General features: G+C 40.6%; 1 protein-coding gene across 5 annotated transcripts in view; it reads left to right on the forward strand.

Annotated features, from left to right (window-relative positions):
- melt (ventricular zone expressed PH domain-containing protein melted) overlaps positions 1 to 22,844 on the forward strand; it is a 196,928-nt gene that overhangs the window by 68,145 nt on the left and 105,939 nt on the right. For 4 of the 5 annotated variants that reach the window (XM_070096513.1, XM_070096479.1, XM_070096426.1 and 1 more), the window contains exons 13-15: positions 2,764 to 2,910; positions 4,126 to 4,229; positions 18,420 to 18,555. In XM_070096513.1, the coding sequence (XP_069952614.1) occupies positions 2,764 to 2,910; positions 4,126 to 4,229; positions 18,420 to 18,555 (387 nt within the window). The remainder of the gene's footprint in view (positions 1 to 2,763; positions 2,911 to 4,125; positions 4,230 to 18,419; positions 18,556 to 22,844) is intronic. The other variant, XM_070096606.1, reaches the window with a different exon arrangement.

The raw sequence follows: 22,844 nt of genomic DNA on the forward strand, positions 1-22,844 counted from the left end.
GGGCACTGCAATGGATCAGAGAATACCTAACAGGGAGGCAACAGCGAGTCATGTGATGAGGTATCACAGTGGGCGCCAGTAACGAGCGGGGTCCCACAGGGGTCAGTCCTGGGACCAGTGCTATTCTTGGTATATGTGAACGACATGACGGAAGGGATAGACTCAGAAGTGTGCCTGTTTGCAGATGACGTGAAGTTAATGAGGAGAATTAAATCAGATGCGGACCAGACAAGTCTACAAAGAGACCTGGACAAACTGGATGTGTGGTCCCGAAACTGGCTCCTAGAATTTAACCCCGCCAAATTCAAAGTCATGAAGATCGGAGGAGGGCAAAGAAGACCGCAGACAGAGTATAGGGTAGGAGGCCAAAGGCTGCAAACCTCACTCAAGGAGAAAGACCTAGGAGTGAGTATAATACTGAGTACATCGCCAGAAGCACACATTAACCAGATAGCTGCTGCAGCATATGGGCGCTTGGCAAACCTGAGAATAGCGTTCCGGTACCTCAGTAAGGAATTGTTCAAGACTTTATACACTGTGTACGTCAGGCCCATACTGGAGTACGCAGCACCAATTTGGAACCCACATCTGGTCAAACACGTCAAGAAATTAGAGAAAGGGCAAAGGTTTGCAACAAGGCTAGTTCCAGAACTAAGGGGAATGTCCTATGAAGAAAGGTTAAGGGAAATCAGTCTGACAACACTGGAGGACAGGAGGGTCAGGGGAGACATGATAACGAATACAAAATACTGAGTGGAGTAGACAAGGTGGACAGAGACAGGATGTTCCAGAGGACACAGAAACAAGGGGTCACAATTGGAAGTTGAAGACTCGGAGGAGTCAAAGGGATGTTAGGAAGTATTTCTTCAGTCATAGAGTAGTTAGGAAGTGGAATAGTCTGGCAAGCGATGTAGTGGAGGCAGGAACTATACATAGTTTTAAGGCGAGGTATGATAAAGCTCATGGAGCAGGGGGAGAGAGGACCTAGTAGCGGTCAGTGAAGAGGTGGGGCCAGGAGCTGAGCCTCGACCCCTACAACCACAATTAGGTGAGTACGCACGGATGCACGCACTCACACACGCACGCACTCACACACGCACTCACACACGCACTCACACACACACGCACTCACTCACACACGCACGCACTCACGCACGCACTCACGCACGCACTCACGCACTCATGCACGCACTCACGCACGCACTCACTCACTCACTCACTCACTCACTCACTCACTCACTCACTCACTCACTCACACTCACTCACTCACTCACTCACTCACTCTCACTCACACACTCACTCACTCACTAATATATACATGGAAAGTATTTGAGGTTCTAGTCCCAAATCTACTTGCTACCATAACATACTGGATTGAGAGAGATGGGAGGAAATGTAAAATGAACCCAGTGAGAAGCAAGGGTACTGTGGACACAGGGCAAGAACTTTGTATCAACAGTCAACATCTTTGGTCCCAGTCTATTCAACATCTTGGCAGATGATATCAGAAACTGCTGGGACAAGTGTAAAGGTCTTCAAAAGGAAACCGGATCAGTATCTCTACAAAGTGGCAGATCAACCAGGCTGTGATGGATATGTGGGCCAGTAGGCCACCAGCAGCAATAGCCTGGTTGATGAGGCAAGCACCAGACAAGCCTGGCCCAAGGCTGAGCTCTGGGAGTAGAAAGACTCTAAAATCATTAAAGGTATATTAAACATCCTAGGTAGTAGGTTGGTAGACAACAACTGCCCAGGGAGGTACTACTGTCCTGCCAAGTGAGTGTAAAACTGAAGCCTGTAATTGTTTTACACGATGGTAGGATTGCTGGTGTCTTTTTTTTTTTTGTCTCATACACATGCAAGATTTCAGGTATGTCTTGCTACTTCTACTTACACTTAGGTCACACTACACATACATGTACAAGCATATATATACACACACCCCTTTGGGTTTTCTACTATTTTCTTTCTAGTTCTTGTCCTTGTTTATTTCCTCTTACCTCCATGGGGAAGTGGAACAGAATTCTTACTCCGTAAGCCATGCGTGTTGTAAGAGGCGACTAAAATGCCAGGAGCAAGGGGCTAGTAACCCTTTCTCCTGTATATATTACTAAATGTAAAAGGAGAAACTTTCGTTTTTCCTTTTGGGCCACCCCGCCTCGGTGGGTACGGCTGGTGTGTTGAAAGAAAGATATTAAACATAAAGGTAAGTAATACATTGCATTACTTGGCATGCTCAACATTTGTCTCTGGTACATGGGGTCGTGCTTTTGGAATGTGAGAAAGGTAACTTATGAAGCGACTCAGAGAAACTGGTTAGCCAGACTAAAGTCCTGGAGGTGGGAAGGGCAGTGCCTGCACTCTGAAGAAAGGGTGGAGATGATGATGTTGGAAGGTAATCTGACTGTAAAGGCAGCACACATGTGATTGAGACAGCTGTTGAGTATAAAAAAAAAAGTAAACTGTTTCTTAGCAGTTTTCAATAAAGGAACATTGCCAGTTGCCTTTTTTCATTGGTTAATTAGTAGTAGTAGTAGTAGTCATAATACCATTGGTAGAACAGTTCATAATATTCCCACAATTTAGAGAGAAAACTTTTTATGTTTGACCTTTCTGGACTGTTGTCAAGTCACGACAGGACAGTTGACTGTTAATGGTCCAGAATGGACTGAAACATTGTACGTTTCTTCTCCAAATTGTAGGTTAATTGTGAATCGTTGGTTAAATGTGGGTCATTAACTGAAGTCTCATTACCTTGGACAGCTCCCTCATCATTGCCAGTGACAGTGTCTGGTGTAGGGGGTGTTATTGCTCATCTCAGGCACTCCCAGTCACCACTCTCCTTGCCTCCCTCGACTGTTTCATCCACCACCACTGTCACCACCACAACCACCCTTCATTCATCATCTGGTAATGACTACTGTTTTTTTTTTTTTTTTTTAATATTATTCTTAGTGCAAACAATATAGTGTTTTATACCAAAGAGAACTGAACTCTGTTAATTTCTCATTTCAGAAGTATCAGTAAATGTCCATTATAAAATGAATCTTTTCTACCAGAAAAGTTCTTAATAATTTATTGAAAGGGCAGAAACTGTAATTTCTATGGTGTGATAAAATCTTAAAAAATTTCTAAGCAGTGACTAAAATTTAACCCTTTCAGTGGCCGCCACATAGAACTGTCATCGAGGCCAGGGTCCCTTGTGTAGTTCTATGTCATGAGCTCAGCTCGCTAAGATAAGCTGTGAGTGGTAAATTTTGGCCTAGATATGAGAGAATGGGTCTATGCAGTGTGTGCTCAGTATAAAAAAAAATCCTGCCTCTTGTGGTGTATGATGGGAAAAGCAAAACTCTGACTGTGTTTGGTTTAAAATAGTGACTTTGAGGTGTTTTCTAGGATGGATATTATTTTTTTTTTGTGCTGTTTCTCGGTATCATTTGATAAGACACACTACCGAAACATGATTTTGGTTGGTTTCAGGACCAGACTAGTTTGCCGATTTTCATGAGGACGTGTAAGGCCTCCTACACGTTCGAGTCTGTTTTTTGCGTTTTTAATAGCCCTGATTAAATTGAGATGCCAGTCATTACTGGTTATATTTTATTATCCAGGAAACGGAGTAAGTCTTCAATTTTTGTGTGATTATGAATTCAAAATGGAAGGCAAATGTAACATAGGAGAGGCATAGGGACATGATTAATGAACAGACAATATTGTTTTAGTGTCAAATGTATTTAAATTGGCATTTTTTTTTTATTTTGTGTAAAACTGGCCAGATTACAAACTTATGTACACTTTATAGTAGACACTGGGAGCCATATTAATTTATGGGGTCTGGACAGTGAAAGGGTTAACTGAAAATTCAGTAAAGAACCATTTCCAGAAGCTTATGACTTGTGTGTACTTCAGCATCACTGTATAGGACTTAGCTTAATGTATATTAAATAATGATTATATGTTCACCAAGAAATTAACTAATTTACTGTTAATGAAAACCCAGAATGGAAAGGACCTGTGTAGATGAGTTTCAAATAGTATTTTATTTTCTCTCCATGTTAGGTTTATGTTTACATTGGTTAGTGTGTATGACACTTGTATCATAACTTAATGATAATATGTTTGTAGGGAGTTGTATTACCAGTGGTCATGGTGTTGCAACAAGGTCCAATACAACTCTGACACACATCACTCAAGACCACCACACCACAACTACTAATGCTTGCACTCAGGTTAGTCAATAATATTTTATATATTTTAATTATTTATATACGTATATATATATATATATATATATATATATATATATATATATATATATTCTCCATGGGGAAGTGGAACAGAATTCTTCCTCTGTAAGCCATGCGTGTCGTAAGAGGCGACTAAAATGCCGGGAGCAAGGGGCTAGTAACCCCTTCTCCTGTATATATTACTAAATTTAAAAGGAGAAACTTCAGTTTTTTCTTTTGGGCCACCCCACCTCGGTGGGATACGGCTGGTATGTTGAAAGAAGAATATATATATATATATATATATATATATATACATGTCCTAGGTAGTAGGTTGGTAGACAGCAACTGCCCAGGGAGGTACTACCGTCCTGCTAAGTGAGTGTAAAATGAAAGCCTGTAATTGTTTTACATGATGGTAGGATTGCTGGTGTCCATTTTTCTGTCTCATAAACATGCAAGGTTTCAGGTACATCTTGCTACTTCTACTTACACTTAGGTCACACTACACATACATGTACAAGCATATATATACACACACCCCTCTGGGTTTTCTTCTATTTTCTTACTAGTTCTTGTTCTTGTTTATTTCCTCTTACCTCCATGGGGAAGTGGAACAGAATTCTTCCTTCGTAAGCCATGCGTGTTGTAAGAGGCGACTAAAATGCCGGGAGCAAGGGGCTAGTAACCCCTTCTCCTGTATATATTACTAAATGTAAAAGGAGAAACTTTCGTTTTTCCTTTTGGGCCACCCCGCCTCGGTGGGATACGGCCAGTGTGTTGAAAGAAAGAAAGATATACATATCCTAGGTAGTAGGTTGGTAGACAGCAACTGCCCAGGGAGGTACTACCGTCCTGCTAAGTGAGTGTAAAACGAAAGCCTGTAATTGTTTTATATGATGGTAGGATTGCTGGTGTCCTTTTTTCTGTCTCGTGACCATGCAAGATTTCAGGTATGTCATGCTACTTCTACTTGCACTTAGGTCACACTACACATACATGTACAAGCATATATATACACACTCCTCTGGGTTTTCTTCTATTTTCTTTCTAGTTCTTATTCTTGTTTATTTCCTCTTATCTCCATGGGGAAGTGGAACAGAATTCTTCCTCCGTAAGCCGTGTGTGTTGTAAGAGGCAACTAAAATGCCAGGAGCAAGGGGCTAGTAACCTCTTCTCCTGTATATATTACTAAATGTAAGAGGAGAAACTTTCGTTTTTCCTTTTGGGCCACCCCGCCTCAGTGGGATACAGCTGGTGTGTTGAAAGAAAGACGATATATTATATATTATATATATTATATACAGTGGAACCTCAGATTAGGAATGCCCCACCATGCGAATTTTTCAGGATACGAACTGTCGTTCGGCCGATTTTTTGCTTCAGGATGCGAACTTCCCCTTCAAGGGAGGTTCCTTAAATTATTTTTTTTTTTATTATCACACTGGCTGATTCCCACCAAGGCAGGGTGACCTGAAAAAGAAAAACTTTCACCATCATTCACTCCATCACTGTCTTGCCAGAAGGGTGCTTTACACTACAGTTTTTAAACTGCAACATTAACACCCCTCCTTCAGAGTGCAGGCACTGTACTTCCCATCTCCAGGACTCAAGTCCGGCCTGCCGGTTTCCCTGAACCCCTTCATAAATGTTACTTTGCTCACACTCCAACAGCACGTCAAGTATTAAAAACCATTTGTCTCCATTCACTCCTATCAAACACGCTCACGCACGCCTGCTGGAAGTCCAAGCCCCTCGCACACAAAACCTCCTTTACCCCCTCCCTCCAACCTTTCCTAGGCCGACCCCTACCCCGCCTTCCTTCCACTACAGACTGATACACTCTTGAAGTCATTCTGTTTCGCTCCATTCTCTCTACATGTCCAAACCACCTCAACAACCCTTCCTCAGCCCTCTGGACAACAGTTTTGGTAATCCCGCACCTCCTCCTAACTTCCAAACTACGAATTCTCTGCATTATATTCACACCACACATTGCCCTCAGACATGACATCACCACTGCCTCCAGCCTTCTCCTCGCTGCAACATTCAACACCCATGCTTCACATCCATATAAGAGTGTTGGTAAAACTATACTCTCATACATTCCCCTCTTTGCCTCCAAGGACAAAGTTCTTTGTCTCCACAGACTCCTAAGTGCACCACTCACCCTTTTCCCCTCATCAATTCCATGATTCACCTCATCCTTCATAGACCCATCCGCTGACACGTCCACTCCCAAATATCTGAATACATTCACCTCCTCCATACTCTCTCCCTCCAATCTGATATCCAATCTTTCATCACCTAATATTTTTGTTATCCTCATAACCTTACTCTTTCCTGTATTCACTTTTAATTTTCTTCTTTTGCACACCCTACCAAATTCATCCACCAATCTCTGCAACTTCTCTTCAGAATCTCCCAAGAGCACAGTGTCATCAGCAAAGAGCAACTGTGACAACTCCCACTTTATGTATGTGTGATTCTTTATCTTTTAACTCCACGCCTCTTGTCAAGACCCTCGCATTTACTTCTCTTACAACCCCATCTATAAATATATTAAACAACCATGGTGACATCACACATCCTTGTCTAAGGCCTACTTTTACTGGGAAATAATTTCCCTCTTTCCTATGTACTCTAACTTGAGCCTCACTATCCTCGTAAAAACTCTTCACTGCTTTCAGTAACCTACCTCCTACACCATACACCTGCAACATCTGCCACATTGCCCCCCTATCCACCCTGTCATATGCCTTTTCCAAATCCATAAATGCCACAAAGACCTCTTTAGCCTTATCTAAATACTGTTCACTTATATGTTTCACTGTAAACACCTGGTCCACACACCCCCTACCTTTCCTAAAGCCTCCTTGTTCATCTGCTATCATATTCTCCGTCTTACTTTTAATTCTTTCAATAATAACTCTACCATACACTTTACCAGGTATACTCAACAGACTTATCCCCCTATAATTTTTGCACTCTCTTTGTCCCCTTTGCCTTTATACAAAGGAACTATGCATGCTCTCTGCCAATCCCTAGGTACCTTACCCTCTTCCATACATTTATTAAATAATTGCACCAACCACTCCAAAACTATATCCCCACCTGCTTTTAACATTTCTATCTTTATCCCATCAATCCTAGCTGCTTTACCCCCTTTCATTTTACCTACTGCCTCACGAACTTCCCCCACACTCACAACTGGCTCTTCCTCAGTCCTACAAGATGTTATTCCTCCTTGCCCTATACACGAAATCACAGCTTCCCTATATTCATCAACATTTAACAATTCCTTAAAATATTCCCTCCATCTTCCCAATACCTCTAACTCTCCATTTAATAACTCTCCTCTCCTATTTTTAACTGACAAATCCATTTGTTCTCTAGGCTTCCTTAACTTGTTAATCTCACTCCAAAAGTTTTTCTTATTTTCAACAAAATTTGTTGATAACATCTCACCCACTCTCTCATTTGCTCTCTTTTTACATTGCTTCACCACTCTCTTAACCTCTCTCTTTTTCTCCATATACTCTTCCCTCCTTGCATCACTTCTACTTTGTAAAAACTTCTCATATGCTAACTTTTTCTCCCTTACTACTCTCTTTACATCATCATTCCACCAATCGCTCCTCTTCCCTCCCGCACCCATTTTCCTGTAACCACAAACTTCTGCTGAACACTCTAACACTACATTTTTAAACCTACCCCATACCTCTTCGACCCCATTGCCTATGCTCTCATTAGCCCATCTATCCTCCAATAGCTGTTTATCCTTAAATAAATAAATAAATAAAATATATATTTCTTTGCAAAGGCTACAATGTGTGTTTACATATCATGACTGGAGCAAAAAAAGCCACTATCATGCCGAGGCATTTCGGGCAGAAATGCCTTCTTAAGACTACTCAAGTCTAGACAGGTGCAAAATGTACTAGTAGTAGTTACCAATGGAAATAAATGGTATAAAATACTGACACAATGGAAATATAAACACAAATGCAGTATAATATGATCCTTTATTGACAACATTTCGCCACACAGTGGGCTTTTTCAAGTAACAAACAGATCTACCTGGGGTGGAAGGTACGTGAGTATTTATAGTCAGGGTCAGAATGCTGGGTGAGGTGGAGAATGCTGCATCTGATGATCTACCGAGTGGGGTTATAGAGTCTAAAATCTTGGGTAGCTTGGAAGGGAGATTGGTTAAGTGTGTGAGTAGACCTTCTGCAGTGCTCCTCCATTCCTATGTTCTTATGTGGGATAGCGATGAAGAAGTTTCTTGGCAAGTAGTTTAGCTATGTTATAGAAGCCATTGTTATGGTTGATACACAGTTATTTAGTTATGGTTGAAGTTGTTGGATATAGAGATGAGCGATGATTCTAGGATTCTTCGGTATTGAGTGTTGTCTTCTCTGGCGATAAGTCTTGAGTTTCTGCAGTTTATTAAATGGTTGTGTGAATTACGGTGTTGTACACAGGCATTCCTTGGATTGTCAGACCTTCTTGCGTATTGGTATTCTGAAATACGCGTTTGGAGGTCTCTTGATGTTTCGCCCATGTATAATTTGCTGCAGTCATTACAAGGGATTATGTATGCCCCTGCAGAGGATGGAAGCTTGTCCTGTCTGTTACTGGTAATGTCCTTGATGGTCGTGGTTGTGGAGGTAGATACTTGGAATGAGGTATTGGAAAAGATGTTGGAAACGTGTTTGACAATGGAGTTGGTGGGGAGGACTATGTATCTCTTCTCAGTAGTGTCTTGTCTGGGTGTGTTGAAGATGTTTAATGCCCGTCGTCTGCAGTCTCTGATGAAGTGACAAGGATAGTGAAGTTTGGAAAATACTTGTTCAATTATAGTACATTCTTTCTCAAGGAACTCGTTGCTGCAGATTCTGAGTGCACGCAGGAAAAAGCCTAGGAAGGGAAGAAACTTCTGCACACCATATCCAGCAACCCCAGACCTGCCAGAATGTACGGCCTGCCAAAAACTCACAAGCCTGGTATCCCATCTTCGGGAATAGGCAGTTCTCCCCACCAACTCTCAAGAATTCTCGCAAAACACCTCTCTAAACTCTTGGGCACTATCAGTCCAGCACATCTCAAACACTCCGGTGATCTTCTCAATCGCATTCGCAACATCATCAGGAGCAAGAAACTTTCCAGCTTTGACGTAACTTCCCTATTCACTAAAGTACCTACTACAAGTCATCGATCTCTTGTGCAAGAAAATTGATGATTCACATGATCTTCCTATTCCAGCCAGCGATTTCATCGACCTTGTTGAACTATGTGTTGGCTTCACGTGTTTCTCTTTGGAAAATCACATTTTTCAGCAGACTTGGATTACACATGGGTGCGCCACTCAGTGCCATCCTGGTGAACTCATACATGGAACATCTGGAAGCTGAGCGTTTCTCCACCATTATTCCTTTGTCTGTCACCTGGCTCCGTTATGTTGACGACATTCTCATAACGCCCAGACGCTTCAATGTTCAAGCTCTCCAAGACGAGCTCAACCAGGTTGAGCCCTCAATCCAGTTCACACTTGAAGTCGACAACACACTTCCTTTCCTTGATGGTGTTCTCTGCAAAGCTGACCATGAACTTTGTTTAAAAGTCTATCGAAAACCCACCAATCAAAACGATCTTTTCCACTTCTACTCTCACCACGACACCAAAACTAAATGTGGTGTAAATATAGGCGTTTTCCTGCGCGCACTCAGAATCTGCAGCAATGAGTTCCTTGAGGAAAAATGCACTATAATTGAACAAGTATTTTCCAAACTTCACTATCCTCGTCACTTCTTCAGAGACTGCAGACGATGAGCATTAAACATCTTCAACACACCCAGAGAAGACACTGCCGAGAAGAGATACATAGTCCTCGGCACCAACTCCATTGTCAAACACGTTTCCAACATCTTTTCCAATACCTCATTCCAAGTATCTACCTCCACAACCACGACCATCAAGGACATTACCAGTAATAGACAGGACAGGCTTCCATCCTCTGCAGGGGCATACATTATCCCTTGTAATGACTGCAGCAAATTATACGTGGGCGAAACATCAAGAGACCTCCAAACACGTATTTCAGAACGCCAATACGCAAGCAGGTCTGATGATCCAAGGAATGCCTGTGTACAACACCGTAATTCACACAACCATTTAATAAACTACAGAAACTCAAGACTTATTGCCAGAGAAGACAACACTCAATACCAAAGAATCCTAGAATCATCGCTTATCTCTATATCCAACAACTTCAACCAGAACAATAGCTTCTATAACATAGCTGAACCACTTGCCAAGAAACTTCATCGCTATCCCACATAAGAACATAGGAATGGAAGAACACTGCAAAAGGTCTACTCACATACTTATCCAATCTTCCTTCCAAGCTACCCAAGATTTTAGACTCTATAACCCCACTCGGTAGATCATCAGATGCAAAATTCTCCACCTGACCCAGCATTCTGACCCTGACTATAAATACTCACGTACCTTCCACCCCAGGTAGATCTGTTTGTTACTTGAAAAAACCCACTGTGTGGGCAAAACGTTGTCAATAAAGGATCACATTATACTGCATGTGTGTTTATATTTCCAAGTCCCAGTGTAGTAATATTATGAGTTCTAGAGGAACTAGTAATAAGCAGAACGAGGTGGATATTGGAAAGCCAGTGGCACTAGGTGACAAGGACAGTAATAGGTTTAGTAGAAAAACAAATGAGCAGGAAGGGTAAAGAGAAAGGAGGGTCTTTCAATGTATATTATATAATAGCATTAGTGCTAGGAATAAGATGGACGAGTTGAGATTAGTTGCTAGTGCAGGTAACATTGATGTATTTGCCATAACTGAGATGTGGTTTAATTCAAAAAGTTGGGACATACCTGCAGAATGTCACATTCAGGGTTTTAAATTGTTCCAAGTAGATAGAAGTATCGGTAAGGGGGTGGGGTGGCATTGTATGTCTGAGATCGCTTGAACTGTTGCATAAAAATGGGTATTAAGTCTGAAGTAACACATACAGAGTCTGTTTGGATAGAATTTTTAGAGGGGCATGAAAAATTGATTTTAGGAGTGATATACTGTCCCCCAAACTTAGATAGGAATCAAGGGAGACTACTATGGGAGGAAATTGTTAAGGCCACAAGGCACGATAATGTAGTAATTCTTGGAGACTTTAACTTTAGCCATATTGATTGGAATTTCTTGACTGGGAATTTAGAATTTAGCGACTTCTTAGAAGTAGTTCAGGATTGTTTTTTGAGGCAGTTTGTGACAGAGCCTACAAGGGGAAATAACCTGCTTGACTTGGTTCTGACAAACAAGGAAACCCTTGTTAATAATTTAGAAATTACAGAGGAACTTGGCACAGGCGATCACAAATCAATTACCTTTAGCACTGAATGGAAGTATGACAGTAGGGATAATTCAGTAATGGTCCCAGATTTTTGCCTAGCAGATTACAATGGGCTTAGAGAACACTTATCATCTGTGGACTGGGGTAACGAAGAGAGCTATCAGTATGACAGCTTTCTTAACACGGTACATGCTGCCCAAAGAACATTTATCCTTTATAAGGAAATTAGATAGAATAGAAATGACTCAAAATGGATGAATAATAGGCTCAAATATCTTTTAGGGCAGAGGAAAGGAATTTTTAGACATCAGAAGAGGTGAGGGTCATCTTATGAATCAGTACGTTGACATTAAGAGGGACTTTAAAAAGGGGATAAGAAAAGCTAAACGGGATTACGAAATTAAAGCTGCTAGGGATTCGAAAACAAACCCAAAAAAAATTTTCCAGGTGTATAGAACAAAAGTTAGGGATAAGATAGGTCCCCTTAGAAATAATTTGGGGCATCTTACTGACAAAGAGAATGAAATGTGCTAGATTTTAAATAATTATTTTCTCTCAGTTTTTATACAGGAAGACACTAACAATATCCCAGTAATTAATTTTTATAGTGGACGTAAAGAAGAAAAATTATGTAACATCACAGTTACTAGTGAAATGGTTATGAAACAAATTGACCGTCTGAAACAAAATAAATCACCGAGTCCTGATGAGCTTTTTTCAAGGGTTCTTAAGGAATGCAAAATGGAACTTTGTGAACCGTTAACTAATATTTCTAATTTATCTCTTCAAACAGGTGTAGTGTCTGATATGTGGAGGATGACTAATGTAATTCCAATTTTTAAAGCAGGGGACAAGTCATTACCTGCAAATTACTACCCAATAAGCCTAACCTCAATTGTAGGCAAATTACTAGTCAATTATAGCTGAGATTATGAGAAGCCATCTGGATAAGCATAATCTGATTAATGATACTCGGCATGGATTCACGAGAGGCCTTTCTTGTCTCACCAATTTGTTAACTTTCTTCAGTAAAGCTTTTGAGGTTGTTGATCACGACAAAGAATTTGATATTGTTTATTTAGATTTTAGTAAGGCTTTTGACAAAGTACTGCACCAAAGACTGTCAAAGAAAGTGGCAGCTCATGGCATTGGGGGAAAAGTGCTGTCATGGATAGTCATGGCTTACAGACAGGAAGCAGGTTGTGTCCATAAATGGGGTTAAATCCGAGTGGGGATCTGTAACAAGTGGCTTTCCACAGGGATCAGTCTTAGGCCCGTTGTTGTTTATAATATATATCAATGATCTTGATGAGAGAATTACTAGTGTAATGAGCAAATTTGCCAATGACTCAAAGTTAGGTAGGATAATTGATTCAAACTTAGATGTCAGGGAACTTCAGGAGAATTTAGATAAACTCAGTAACTGGTCACAAAAGTGGCAGATGCAGTTCAATGTAGATAAATGCAAGGTTCTGAAGCTCGGGAGTGTCCACAACCCTAGCACTTATAAGTTAAATAATGTAGAACTTAGCCATACAGACAGCAAAAAGGACTTGGGGATTATGATAAGCAGCAATCTTAAACCAAGACAGCAATGCCTAAGTGTATATAATAAAGCAAACAGATTACTGGGATTTATATCAAGAAGTGTAAGCAACAGAAGTATAGTGGTTATATTACAGCTTTATACATCATTAGTAAGGCCTCACCTAGATTATGCAGCTCATTTCTGGTCTCCATATTACAGAATGGACATAAATTCATTAGAAAACATTCAGCGTAGAATGACTAAATTAATACATAGCATTAGAAATCTTCCTAATGAAGAAAGATTGAAGACCCTTAAATTACATTCACTTGCTAGACAAAGAATGAGGGGAGACATGATCGAAGTGTATAAGTGGAAGATGGGTATTAATAAAGGGGGGTATTAATAAGGTCTTGAGGATCTCTCTCCAAGAGAGAACCCACAGTAATGGATTCAAATTAGGCAAGTTTAGATTTAGAAAGGATATAAGAAAGTATTGGTTTGGAAATAGTTGGGTTATTAAGGCTAAAACCTTGGGTAGTTTCAAATTCAGGTTGGATAAATACATGAGTGAGAGGGATTGGATTTGAGTGGGACTTGCATATGAGAGTGGATAGTTTTTTTTTTTTTCTCTCTCTCAACAAGTCGGCTGTCTCCCACCGAGGCAGGGTGACCCAAAGAGAAAGAAAATCCCCAAAAAGAAAATACTTTCATCATCATTCAACACTTTCACCTCACTCACACATAATCACTGTTTTTGCAGAGGTGCCCAGAATACAACAGCTTAGAAGTATATACGTATAAAAATACACAATATATCTCTCCAAACTGCCAATATCCCAAACCCCTCCTTTAGAGTGCAGGCATTGTACTTCCCATTTCCAGGACTCAAGTCCGGTTATATAAAATAACCGGTTTCAGAGCTTATTTCTTGGGTGGCATTGAAAATTGGGTTGGGCAAATGTTTTGTTAGTGGGATGGATTGTAAAGGACCTGCCTCGTGTGGGCCAACAGGCCTGCTGCAGTGTTCCTCCTTTCTTATGTTCTTTTCTGTACTCGACTGAAGAAGCCTACTGTGTAGGCGAAACGTTTCGAAATAAAGATTCTTAACTGTTGCATATGTGTCTTGCCATCACTAGTGAGGCCTCATTTAGATTATGCCGCTCAGTTTGTCTCCTTGCTACAGGATGGATATAGACTCATTGGAGAACATACAGAGAAGAATGACTAAAATGATTTACTGTGTAAGGAATCTCCCATATGAAGATAGACTTAAAGCCTTAAATCTCCACTTCTGGAGAGACATAGAATGAGGGGAGATATCATTGAAGTGTATAAGTGGATGACGGGCATAAACAAAGGAGATATTAATAAAGTACTGAGGGTGTCGAACCATGTAAGAACCAGGAATAATGGATTTAAGTTGGATAAATTTAGATTTAGAAAGGACGTAGGTAAGTACTGGTTTTCTAACAGAGTTGTGGATACACAGAACAATCTTCCCAGTTGGTTGATCGAGGCTAGGACTTTGGGCAGCTTTAAAAAGAGATTGGACAAATATATGAGTGGGATGGGCTGGGTTTGATTTGTCATTGGGTACGGGAGTAAATTCTTGGGTAGCTTTGGGTAGAGGTCATTTTGATAAGGACCTGCCTTGTATGGGCCAGTAGGCCTTCTGCAGTGTTCCTCCATTCTTATGTTCTTAGGCAACTGTGTTTTGAAACATTTTGCCTACACAGTATGCTTCTTCAGTCGAGTACAGAAAATAGGCAGGAGCAGTAAACATGTGAAGACGATGTAATCAGACCATCACCCTTGAAGTCGTAGATTTGAGGTTGTCAGTTCCTCAGCCTGGACTGGATTTTTAAGGACCTGCCTAGTATGGGCCAGCAGGCCTACTGCATTGTTCCTCCTTTCTTATGTTCTTATAAGCATACTAGGCAGACTGTTGCACTCATCAACATAACATAAGAGAGGAGGAACACTGCAGTAGGCCTGTTGGCCTATACTTGGCAGGTCCTTCACAAATCCAACCCACTAACAGAATAAATGCTTCCCAAGCAATAAGCTTTGATAATTCTATCTACTCGTGTCCAAGTTCCACTCAAATCCAACCCCTCTCACTCGTGTATTTTTTTTTTTTTTTTTTTTTTTTTTTCAACAAGTCGGCCGTCTCCCACCGAGGCAGGGTGACCCAAAAAAAAAAGAAAGAAAATCCCCAAAAAGAAAATACTTTCATCATCGTGTATTTATCCAACCTAAATTTGAAACTACACAAGATTTTAGCTCTGATTGGACCTTAGGTAGCTTTAAAAAAGAGACTGGACAAATATATGGGTGGGAGGAGCATGTATGTATATACAATACATATTTTACGGGTGAGATATAAGCGACTATTGGCAGAAAGGTGGGCTAGTGCAAAGATGAGTAGTGGGGGGGTTGAAGAGGGTTGGAATAGTTTTAAAAATGCAGTATTAGAATGTGGGGCAGAAGTTTGTGGTTATAGGAGGGTGGGGGCAGGAGGAAAGAGGAGTGATTGGTGGAATGATGAAGTAAAGGGTGTGATAAAAGAGAAAAAGGTAGCTTATGAGAGGTTTTTACAAAGCAGAAGTGTTATAAGAAGAGCAGAGTATATGGAGAGTAAAAGAAAGGTACAGAGAGTGGTGAGAGAGTGCAAAAGGAGAGCAGATGATAGAGTGGGAGAGGCACTGTCAAGAAATTTTAATGAAAATAAGAAAAAATTTTGGAGTGAGTTAAACAAGTTAAGAAAGCCTAGGGAAAATATGGATTTGTCAGTTAAAAACAGGGTAGGGGAGTTAGTAGATGGGGAGATGGAGGTATTGGGTAGATGGCGAGAATTCTCACTCGTGTATTTATCCAACCTAAATTTGAAACTACCCAAGATTTTAGCTCTGATTGGACCTTAGGTAGCTTTAAAAAAGAGACTGGACAAATATATGGGTGGGAGGAGCATGTATGTATATACAATACATATTTTACGATGTTTTCACATGTTTTATAATTGTTCATGGTTCAACAGGTTAAGGAAGCAGTATTGTGGGATTCGGCTGGTACATTGAAGGAAGGAGAAGAATATATATATGTCGGCGGATGGATTTATGAAGGATGAGGTTAATCATAGAATTGATGAGGGAAAAAAGGTAGTGGTGCGTTGAGGTATATGTGGAGTCAAAAAACGTTATCTATGGAGGCAAAGAAGGGAATGTATGAAAGTATAGTAGTACCAACACTCTTATATGGGTGTGAAGCTTGGGTGGTAAATGCAGCAGCGAGGAGACGGTTGGAGGCAGTGGAGATGTCCTGTTTAAGGGCAATGTGTGGTGTAAATATTATGCAGAAAATTCGGAGTGTGGAAATTAGGAGAAGGTGTGGAGTTAATAAAAGTATTAGTCAGAGGGCAGAAGAGGGGTGAGGTGTTTGGTCATTTAGAGAGAATGGATCAAAGTAGAATGACATGGAAAGCATATAAATCTATAGGGGAAGGAAGGCGGGGTAAAAGGGTTGTAAAGGAGGTTTTGTGGGCAAGGGGCTTGGACTTCCAGCAAGCGTGCGTGAGCATGTTAGATAGGAGTGAATGGAGACGAATGGTACTTGGGACCTGACGATCTGTTGAAGTGTGAGCAGGGTAATATTTAGTGAAGGGATTCAGGAAAACCGGTTATTTTCATATAGTCGGACTTGAGTCCTGGAAATGGGAAGTACAATGCCTGCACTTTAAAGGAGGGGTTTGGGATATTGGCAGTTTGGAGGGATATGTTGTGTATCTTTATGTGTGTATGCTTCTAGACTGTTGTATTCTGAGCACCTCTGCAAAAACAGTGATAATGTGCGAGTGTGGTGAAAGTGTTGAATGATGATGAAAGTATTTTCTTTTTGGGGATTTTCTTTCTTTTTTTGGGTCACCCTGCCTCGGTGGGAGACGGCCGACTTGTTTAAAAAAAAAAAAAAAAAATTTACGATGTTTTCACATGTTTTATAATTGTTCATGGTTCAACAGGTTAAGGAAGCAGTATTGTGGGATTCGGCTGGTATGTCTTTTTTCTGTCTCATAAACATGCAAGATTTCAGGTACGTCTTGCTACTTCTACTTACACTTAGGTCACACTACACATACATGTACAAGCATATGTGTACACACCCCTCTGGGTTTTCTTCTATTTTCTTTCTAGTTCTTGTTCTTGTTTATTTCCTCTTATCTCTATGGGGAAGTGGAACAGAATTCTTCCTCCATAAGCCATGCGTGTTGTAAGAGGCAACTAAAATCCCGGGAGCAGTGGGCTAGTAACCCCTTCTCCCATATAAATTACTAAATTTAAAAAGAGAAACTTTAGTTTTTCTTTTTGGGCCACCCTGCCTTGGTGGGATACGGCCGATTTGTTGAAAAAAATAAATACATACATACCTACAGTGGAACCTCTGCTTGCGAGCTCATCCACATGTGAGTTTTTCCAATTACGAGCAGTAGATGGGTTGATTTTTTTGCTTCCATATGCGAGCGAAATTTCCATAAGCAAGCAGATCTCGAGGGTGGCTCCTCGATGCTGGTGAGGGGCTCTTGCTCTTGATCTAGGGAATTGGATCTCATTTGTTTGTTGGACTATCTTATTGAAACTTGGGCAATGTATGTTGGAAAGACGCTTCTTAACATACACCAAAAATGAAAGAAATTGGAGCATAAATAATGGAGTTCACTTCTCAGCAATTAGCCACCCCTTAGCAGTATTTTCGTTTGGTTTTTATGGTTGTATTCTCATTTTTTTGGTCTCATTTGATAGAATGGAAGGTATATTACAGAAATAGATTTGATTTTGATTGCTTTCACGACGGAAGGTACCTTGAAATTGAGCTCAGCGTAGGAATAATGTTCGATTGCTTGGCTGTGTTTAAGAGTAAACAAATGACGTCACTGTCCATTCCAGTATGCAGTCAGGAATGGGTTAACATTATTTATACAATTATTGCAATAAGGCAGTAGCCTGCATAACAGTAAATTTTATATTTTGTGTGAATAAAAATTAGTTAATGGTCCAAATTAGACTGAAACGTCATAAGTCTCATGCTCCTATGTGCAGGTTATTTGTGTATTCCAGTCACAGTATTGTGCTCTTTTTATTTTTCACAGTATTAAAATTATAGTGAAATAGCAAGATAAACTGGTAGTCATCTTAAATTACGAAGTCAAATAGGTTAACAGTTGGCAGTATGATGATGAACACCACCACCACCACCACCATGGCTGAAACAATTCCTACTTTTTTGTCATTACAGAGAATCAGTGTGTTTGAACCCTTTGCTATGAGGGATACAGTACAGCACTTTTGTGAGAAGCACTTGGACAAGATTAAAGCCTACATGCAGAAGATCTTTGTCAAACTTCCTCTGCCTGTACGCTGTGGTATTGAAGGTGAGAAGGCATAAACTTTTCAGAATTGGGATTGTTTTGTGTAATAATTTTGTTTCCCAGTAAAAAAAAAGCCATAACAGCAATGGCTGTAGGTTGCTTGGGCTCCTGGAGGGAATAGATTGGAAGTATATCAGAGAAGATAGATAGGAATAATGGTGGATCTTTAATTTCAGGTAGAATGGGCTAGTTATAATGGCAAATTAAAAGACAGTACTCTGTTAATATTTGCTGCTGGCTGGTGTATTACCATACTATGTCTGTGTCTTCCAAACTTGGGTTCGTATGTCAGTAGAAAGGGTTGGAAAAAGGGTATAAAGATTATAAGTGATAGGGTCTTTAGCATCCATTAGGCATGCCTGTGTTTATTGGAGTAAATGAAGACGTGTTATTTTGGATTTGACATGCTACTTGAGTGTGAGCAAGAGACTATATATGAAGGGATTCTGGGAAACCAGTCAACTGTACTTAAGTTCTGGAGGTGGACAGTATAGTGCCTGCACTCTGAACGATGGCTGGGTATATTGCAGTTTGAAGGATTAGTTGAATTGTGATGGCACGTATTTTTTGTAAGAGCTGTTGAAGAGTAATGCTGAGTGTGATTTCTGAGTCAGCTTACTCTGGTGGTAAAGTATGATAGTTGTGGTAGCCTGTAATTGGCCATTACATCAATCGGCAAGGTAGATAGATATGCATGCAGATACAGTGGACCCTCAGTTTTCGTATTTAATCCGTTCCAGAGCGATCGGTGAAAACAGAAATCGGCAAGACTGAAACCATTTTCCCCATAAGAAATAATGTAAATCCAATTAATCCATTCCAGACACCCAGAAGCATTAACAAAAAAAAATTTTTTTTACCTTAAAGATAGATTTACATGCACAAAAGAATGAGCATTCAACATGACACTTACCTTTATTGAAGGCTGTTGTTGATGGATGGAAGACAGGAAGAGGGAAGAGAGGTTATTGTTTGGAAGGGGAATCCCCTCCATAAGGACTCTAGGTACCAAGTCCTTATCCGGGGTCACTTCCCTACTTTGTTTTTTAATGCCACTAGGACCAGCTTGAGTTGCTGGACCCCTGTCACACGAAATACCTGTCCAGATAGGTCTGTTTCTGGTGTCTCTTTAGGATTTGCCTAAAATGGGACATAGCATTGTCATTGTAAAAGTTCCCAGCACGGATTGCAACAGCTTTCTCAGGGTGATGTTTCTCCACAGATGAATGCACCCTAGTCCACATTACACAAATCTCCTTAAACTTTGAAGAAGGCACCTTCTATCTCTCTTCCTCTTCTGAAGCAATTTCCTGAGCTGTGATCTGTTGGTGTTGCAGATAAAGCTCTTGCAGCTCATCAGTGGTTAGCTCTTTATTGTGGTCCTCCACCAACTCTTCTACATTCTTGGCACTCGCATCCAACCGTTGATTGCACAACAGGTGTAGGGTCGACAGGGTCAGCCTCAAACCCTTCAAAATCCCTCTTTTGGACACAATCTGGCCATAGTTTTCCCCAAGCAGTTCATCATCCTGAAAGTCACTCCATGCAAGCCTTATCTATAAGGCTTATGCAATGGAAGATATTGAAGTGATTCATCCAGAACTCTCTTAGGGTCCAAAGTTATGTCTAAACACCTTTGAAACATTGCTTTGGTGTACAGTTTTTTGAAGTTTGCAATGATCTGCTGGTCCATGGGCTGGATGAGAGGAGTGGTGTTAGGAGGCAAGAACTTCAGTAATACAAAACTGAATTCCTTAGACAATTGGCCTTCTAAGTATGGAGGATGACAGGACCATTGTTCGTTAACAGGAGGCACTGCAATGGCAATTTATTATCTAGGAGGTATTTTTTCAAACTCGGGCCAAACACTTCATTGAACCATTCCAGGAAAATTTCCCTAGTGACCCATGCCCTACTGTTAGCCTTCCACATCATACACAATTTACTCTTGATGACACTGTTTTTCTTGAAAACACTGGGATTTTCAGTGATACGCAAGTAAAGGCTTCACTTAGAAATCCCCACCAGCATTACCACACAACAAAAGAGTTAGCCTGTCTTTCATAGGCTTGTGTCCTGGGACTGCCTTTTCCTCCTGAGTGATGTAGGTCCTCTTTGGCATTTTCTTCCAAAACAGGCCTGTTTCGTCACAATTGAACACTTGTTTGGGGACGAATCCTTCAGCCTGTACATAGTATTTGAATTCCCGCACAAATTTTTCAGCCGCATGTTTGTCTGAACTGGCATCCTCACCATGCCTTTCAACACCGTGTATGCCACTTTGCTTCTTGAATTTTTTGAACCAGCCTTTGCTAGCCTTAAATTCACCAACATCAGCACTCGTTGCAGGCATTTTCTTTGAGATTGTTATGCAACTGCCTTGCCTTTTCACAAATTATCAACTGCACAACACTATCTCCTGCTAGCCCTTTCTCTCTGATCCACACCAACAACAATTTCTTCACTTCTTCAATTGTTTGGGATCTCTGTTTTATTTCATTCACCCCTTTCACAACATCAGCTTCCATGATTTCTTTTCTCTTTGCCACAGTGGAGCTGATGGTTGATGGTGCCTTCCCATACATCCTGCCTAGTTCAGCAATGCATATGCCACTATCATATTTTTTAACGATTTCTTTTTTCATTTCTACAGTGTTCCTCACTTTCTTTACCAAAGGACTGGCACTAGGAGCTTTCTTTGGGGCCATGGTGGCTTATTTAGCAGTCACACACAATAAAAAGTGCCAAAAACAACGGATTACATGTATTACAAAATGTTTCGTATGACCTGGCAGGATATGTTCACTCGCCAAGAAACAACGCGACACTGCCTGAGTGTGTGGGAGACAGCTTTGTCTGCGTGCTGGGCACTGGACAGGTTCCATACCATCGATGAAAATGGAGGAAATTGACAGACGGAACCAATATTTTGACGAAAAAATTCGGCAATAACGGAGATCGATGAAAAGGGAGGGTCCATTGTACTGTATCATTGTGACTTTTGAAGGAACATTATTATTGGTAATATTTCATGTAAATGTTAATAAATGATAAGTTTTTATTATAATTGGCATGTCAGCTAGAAATATATTTTAAAAGTAGAAAACAGAAGTGAGCAGACGAGAGCACTAGCAACTCTTCATAACACATCTCTCACAGAAAATTGTTTTCATGGTACAACAAAATTGTTTGGAAAATAGTAGTACCATTATTTATCATAGTCTTTAAGTCAAATTCATGCATATAATTTTATATAAGAAGTATCCTTAAATCTCCACTGAAGGATGAGGTTAATCATAGAATTGATGAAGGAAAAAAGGTGAGTGGTGCGTTGAGGTATATGTGGAGTCAAAAAACGTTATCTATGGAAGGGAATGTATGAAAGTATAGTAGTACCAACACTCTTGTATGGGTGTGAAGCTTGGGTTGTGAATGCAGCAGCGAGGAGGCGGTTGGAGGCAGTGGAGATGTCCTGTCTAAGGGCAATGTGTGGTGTAAATATTATGCAGAAAATTCGGAGTGTGGAAATTAGGAGAAGGTGTGGAGTTAATAAAAGTATTAGTCAGAGGGCTGAAGAGGGGTTATTGAGGTGGTTTGGTCATTTAGAGAGAATGGATCAAAGTAGAATGACATGGAGAGCATTTAAATCTGTAGGAGAAGGAAGGCGGGGTAGGGGTCGTCCTCGAAAAGGTTGGAAGGAAGGGGTAAGGGAGGTTTTGTGGGCGAGGGGCTTGGACTTCCAGCAGGCGTGCATGAGCGTGTTCGATAGGAGTGAATGGAGACGAATGGTATTTGGGACCTGACGATCTGTTGGAGTGTGAGCAGGGTAATATTTAGTGAAGGAATTCAGGGAAACCGGTTATTTGTACATAGCCGAACTTGAGTCCTGGAAATGGGAAGTACAATGCCTGCACTCTAAAGGAGGGGTTTTGGGATATTAGCAGTTTGGAGGGATATGTTTTGTATCTTTAAAGGTATATGCTTCTAAACTGTTGTGTTCTGAGCACCTCTGCAAAAGCAGTGATTATGTGTGAGTGAGGTGAAAGTGTTGAATGATGATGAAAGTATTTTCTTTTTGGGGATTTTCTTTCTTTTTGGGTCACCCTGCCTCGGTGGGAGATGGCCAACTTGTTGACAAAAAAAAATTTTTTTTAATTTTCCACTTGGAAAAATAAGAAACTTTGCAAAATTTTGTTTTAGGGCATGATAATTATAACAGTGCAGACAGTTTAGAGCACAGTGGGCCCCCGAGTTTCGTGAGCCTTGCGCTTCATGAATTTCGACTTTCGGCA

Source organism: Cherax quadricarinatus, chromosome 1, assembly GCF_038502225.1.
Source record: "Cherax quadricarinatus isolate ZL_2023a chromosome 1, ASM3850222v1, whole genome shotgun sequence".
NCBI classification, from domain to species: Eukaryota; Metazoa; Arthropoda; class Malacostraca; order Decapoda; family Parastacidae; genus Cherax; species Cherax quadricarinatus.